This window comes from Nicrophorus vespilloides, unplaced genomic scaffold (assembly GCF_001412225.1).
Source record: "Nicrophorus vespilloides isolate i.1.1-1 unplaced genomic scaffold, Nicve_v1.0, whole genome shotgun sequence".
In the NCBI taxonomy this organism is placed as follows: domain Eukaryota; kingdom Metazoa; phylum Arthropoda; class Insecta; order Coleoptera; family Silphidae; genus Nicrophorus; species Nicrophorus vespilloides.
Window position 1 is genome coordinate 3,813 of NW_017095687.1, and position 3,762 is coordinate 7,574.

Below are 3,762 nucleotides of genomic sequence, written 5' to 3' on the forward strand. Positions count from 1 at the left end.
AAAAATTCAATATTTATATTTATTGCTTTAATTCATTATCAGTTTATAAAGTGCATTTTAAGTTAATAATTAACACAAATTGTTGTTTATTCATTTAAACTATAGTACAAGTTAACAGAGGTGGTAAAGTGCAAGAGCAGATTGCAGATTGTTCAATACTCATATAATTTTCAGGGTTTATGTATTTCACAAACAAGATATCGCCCAGATTATAGAAGTTATTATTTCCAAACTCACATTTCTCTTCTAAAAATTAATAATTATAAAACAAATATTTGATATATTTAGTTTAATACTTACGACTCGTATTTCCGGATGGAATTGTAATTAAATTTGTTGCGTATGAGGCTACAACAAATGGAATTAAATATTAATAGAAATTTAAAATCATGATAACTTACGTTTAATAAATTCCATTGGGCAACAACGAATCTCATCGTTATAATAAACAGGAGCGCTTTTGTCAGAAATTGGATCTTCGGTTACTTCGATATTGCATTTCTTTCTTTTGCAAAACGGTTCAACTAACTCCCCTGTGAAATTCTTCTGACAGATGCAATCAAGGCAATTTCCCTGGAAATTGAAATATTCTCCTTCCTTGTATATCTCACCATTAAATTCGCATGTAGCAACATCGTCGAAAGGTTCTAAATTTCATAGATATTTGATAAATTAAGAATCAAAATTTTTATATATTACCACAAATCTGTTCGGTAGGGCAACATTGATCCAAGGTGTATACAAAATAGCAGCCCTCATCAGGACGTCGGAAGCAATCAATAATCATGCGAACATTTTCGGGACTAGTATTAAGTTAAAATGTTATAATTAAAACAACGTGATGAAGCAGATTCATACCTGGAGCAAATTCCTGGACTGCATAGACTGGTACCATTGAAAAATTCATCATGTTCGTATAGTTTACCACCATATTTGCAAAAACCCTCTGGAACTGTAATATCTGGACAATCATACGAATTTGGACAACCGTCGTTGCCTAGATTTGGAGTACAACCTAGTTCATCGTAGAAAAGTGTTCCCAACAAATCGCAATAATCACCTGAAAAAATTATGTTACAATAAAAATTAAGTTATATTTTATGTATTTTTCATCACCCTGAACAGACGCAAAAGTTATAGCAATAATCAAAAACAATGTATGTTCCATGACTGCTTAAACAATACTACCGTAATTTGCTTTAAACACACGTCTTATATATGTTTAAGCAACAATGCACATTTAATTAAAAATTCAACGTGCTAAGTCTACAATGATTGTTGTTGTCAAGGTCGGTTTTTTCGCTATAAAAGTTTATAAAAACGCTGAAATATTAATAAAGTAGAAAATAAAATAATAATTTATTTAAACATATTTATTGGTCAAAATGTCAGTCAACAAGATTTCGACCGAAGTCAAAAAAATATATAATTCTATTCAATTTGTATATGCATTGCTTTATTTCATTATCAGTTTGCCCAATTACAAATGTAATGTGTAATTTGTTGATTTAAAGTTGAGTGCAAGTTAACAGAGGTGGTAAAATACAGGTGCAAATTGCTGCTTCTTCATTGTTAAATAAAGGATTTTCGTATTGCACAAATAAAATATCGCCCAGATTATACGCATTATTTCCAAACTCGCATTTTTCTTCTAAAAATAATAAGTGGTAAACAATTATTTTATGTATTTAGTTTATTACTCACCACTCGTGTTTACAGATATAATGGTAGTTAAGTTTGTAACGTAGGAAGCTATAATTAAAGAATATTATTCTTTTTGTTTCAATAATTTACGAACTTACGTTTAATTAATTCTATTGGGCAACAACGGATCGCCTCGTTGTAATAAACAGGAGCGCTTTTATCGGATATTGGATCATCAGTTATTTCTATAACGCATTTTGTCCTGTCGCAGAAAGGTTCAACTAATTCACCTGAAAAGTTCTCCTGGCATATGCAATTAAGGCAATGACCTGGGACACTAAAACGCTGTCCGTATTTGTATATTTTATCACCAATTTCGCATGTACCAATATCGTCAAAAGGTTCTAAATTTAATAGATATTTAATAAATGTAGAAAGATTTTTTTTTAGATATTACCACAAATCTGTTTGGAAGAACAACATTTATCAAAAGTGTAAGCATAATAGCAGCCTTCTTCATGACGTTGGAAGCAATCAACAAACATGAGACCTATTTTAGAACTATTATTAAATTAAAATATTATAATTGAGATAATGTGCATTAATATATTTCGTACCTGGAGCAATACCCAGGTTGACATATTTTGGTACCATTAACATATTCACCATTCTGGTAAAGTTTGCCACCATATTTACAGAAACCATCGGGAACTGTAAAATCAGGACAATCATACGAAGTTGGACATCCGTCGTTTCCTAGATTCGGAGTGCAACCTAGTTCATCGTAGAAAAGTGTTCCCAATGAATCGCAATGATCGCCTGCAAAAAAATATGTTATAATAAAAATTAAGTTATATTTGTATGTATTTTGTATTACCCTGAACAGATGTAAAAACAACAGCAATAGTCAAAAACAATGTAAGTTCCATGATTTCATAAACAATACTACCATAATTTACTTTATTCAGACGTCTTTTATATGTTTCAACAACAATGATTATTATATTTCGTATATTTACACAGCGCTAAGAACTTAAAAAATAAACCAACAAACATTGTCTATTGTTATAAGTCAGTTTTTATTATTGTCAAATTTGCGAATTATGCTACTTTAATTTTCAAAGACATCTTTTGATGACTACAAAATTAAATTAGATAATGAATAATATGTTTTGTCTTCATTTCTATAATTTTAATAATTAAACACGCTTAATCATCATTTTTATTAAAATATATTTGAATCATATTATTTTTCAGAATTAATTCATATGTTAAACTTCATTCAAAACAACAATCAAGTTAAATAATAATACTTTTTTTGTTTTGTATCTAACATTAATAAATAAAAAAACAATATAATTTTATTTATTATTTATTTACATTTTTTTTATTGGCTATAATTTGTCTGAAAAGTTTCTAAATTATCTGCCAATAGTAGATAATTTATTGCCCCTTTCAAAAATTTGGTCATCTTCAGACGAAGATACAATAAGTAATGGATAGTAAACTTTACAAAACCATCATGAAATTGAAAGAGATTGAAAATTCTATGAAAGAAGTTGAAGTTGCATATTGAAAATATATTAACTTTTCATCAAGCAAAGAATATCATCAGTTTTGGAAATAGAAGCTACGGCTGTCAATAGTCCTTTATATGGGTATACAATTTTGGAGATGCTGGATTATATGGATCGGAGAGGATCGCAGTGGTCACAATAAATTTTCTGCAAATTTTATTGTATTTTCTTTTTAGTTTATGACCTCTGCTGTTTTTGGAAAATTGATGCTTTCAAGATAGAATAAGGTAGGGTGTAATAAAGCCCTGATAACGTTTTATAAAATTATAATTAAAAAATGTTGCTTGTTCTTAAATATTTATAGAGTTTTATTCAATAAATAATATATACAATATATTTTAAAATAAAAACAATGCTATTAGTTAACATTTTACATGCTCATCTTCCACATCATCTCGTTAATATCATTGACATCCATCCTATTTTTAACTTCACTGTTTGCTTTTTCGTCAATTTCTTCCACTTTCGCGCGTTTTGCTCTATTGTTATTTAAACTATTTAACTCGTCCAAAGAAGAATTTAATTAGTTTAAAGAATTATA

At 28.6% G+C, this 3,762-nt stretch overlaps 2 protein-coding genes across 2 annotated transcripts; both read right to left on the bottom strand.

Moving 5' to 3' along the window:
- Window positions 1-1,209, bottom strand: LOC108559686. The gene is made up of 6 exons (XM_017917037.1): window positions 1,117-1,209; window positions 859-1,060; window positions 700-803; window positions 402-647; window positions 301-348; window positions 1-246 (listed from the first exon to the last, which is right to left on the bottom strand). Exons 1-6 carry the CDS (start codon window positions 1,166-1,168, stop codon window positions 95-97), a joined length of 804 nt encoding a protein of 267 aa, XP_017772526.1. The 5' UTR covers window positions 1,169-1,209; the 3' UTR covers window positions 1-94.
- A 223-nt stretch (window positions 1,210-1,432) lies between these two features.
- Window positions 1,433-2,595, bottom strand: LOC108559697. Its single transcript, XM_017917047.1, has 6 exons — window positions 2,522-2,595; window positions 2,262-2,463; window positions 2,102-2,205; window positions 1,803-2,048; window positions 1,705-1,752; window positions 1,433-1,651 (listed from the first exon to the last, which is right to left on the bottom strand). Exons 1-6 carry the CDS (start codon window positions 2,571-2,573, stop codon window positions 1,509-1,511), a joined length of 795 nt encoding a protein of 264 aa, XP_017772536.1. The 5' UTR covers window positions 2,574-2,595; the 3' UTR covers window positions 1,433-1,508.
- Between the last annotated feature and the right edge of the window lie 1,167 nt (window positions 2,596-3,762).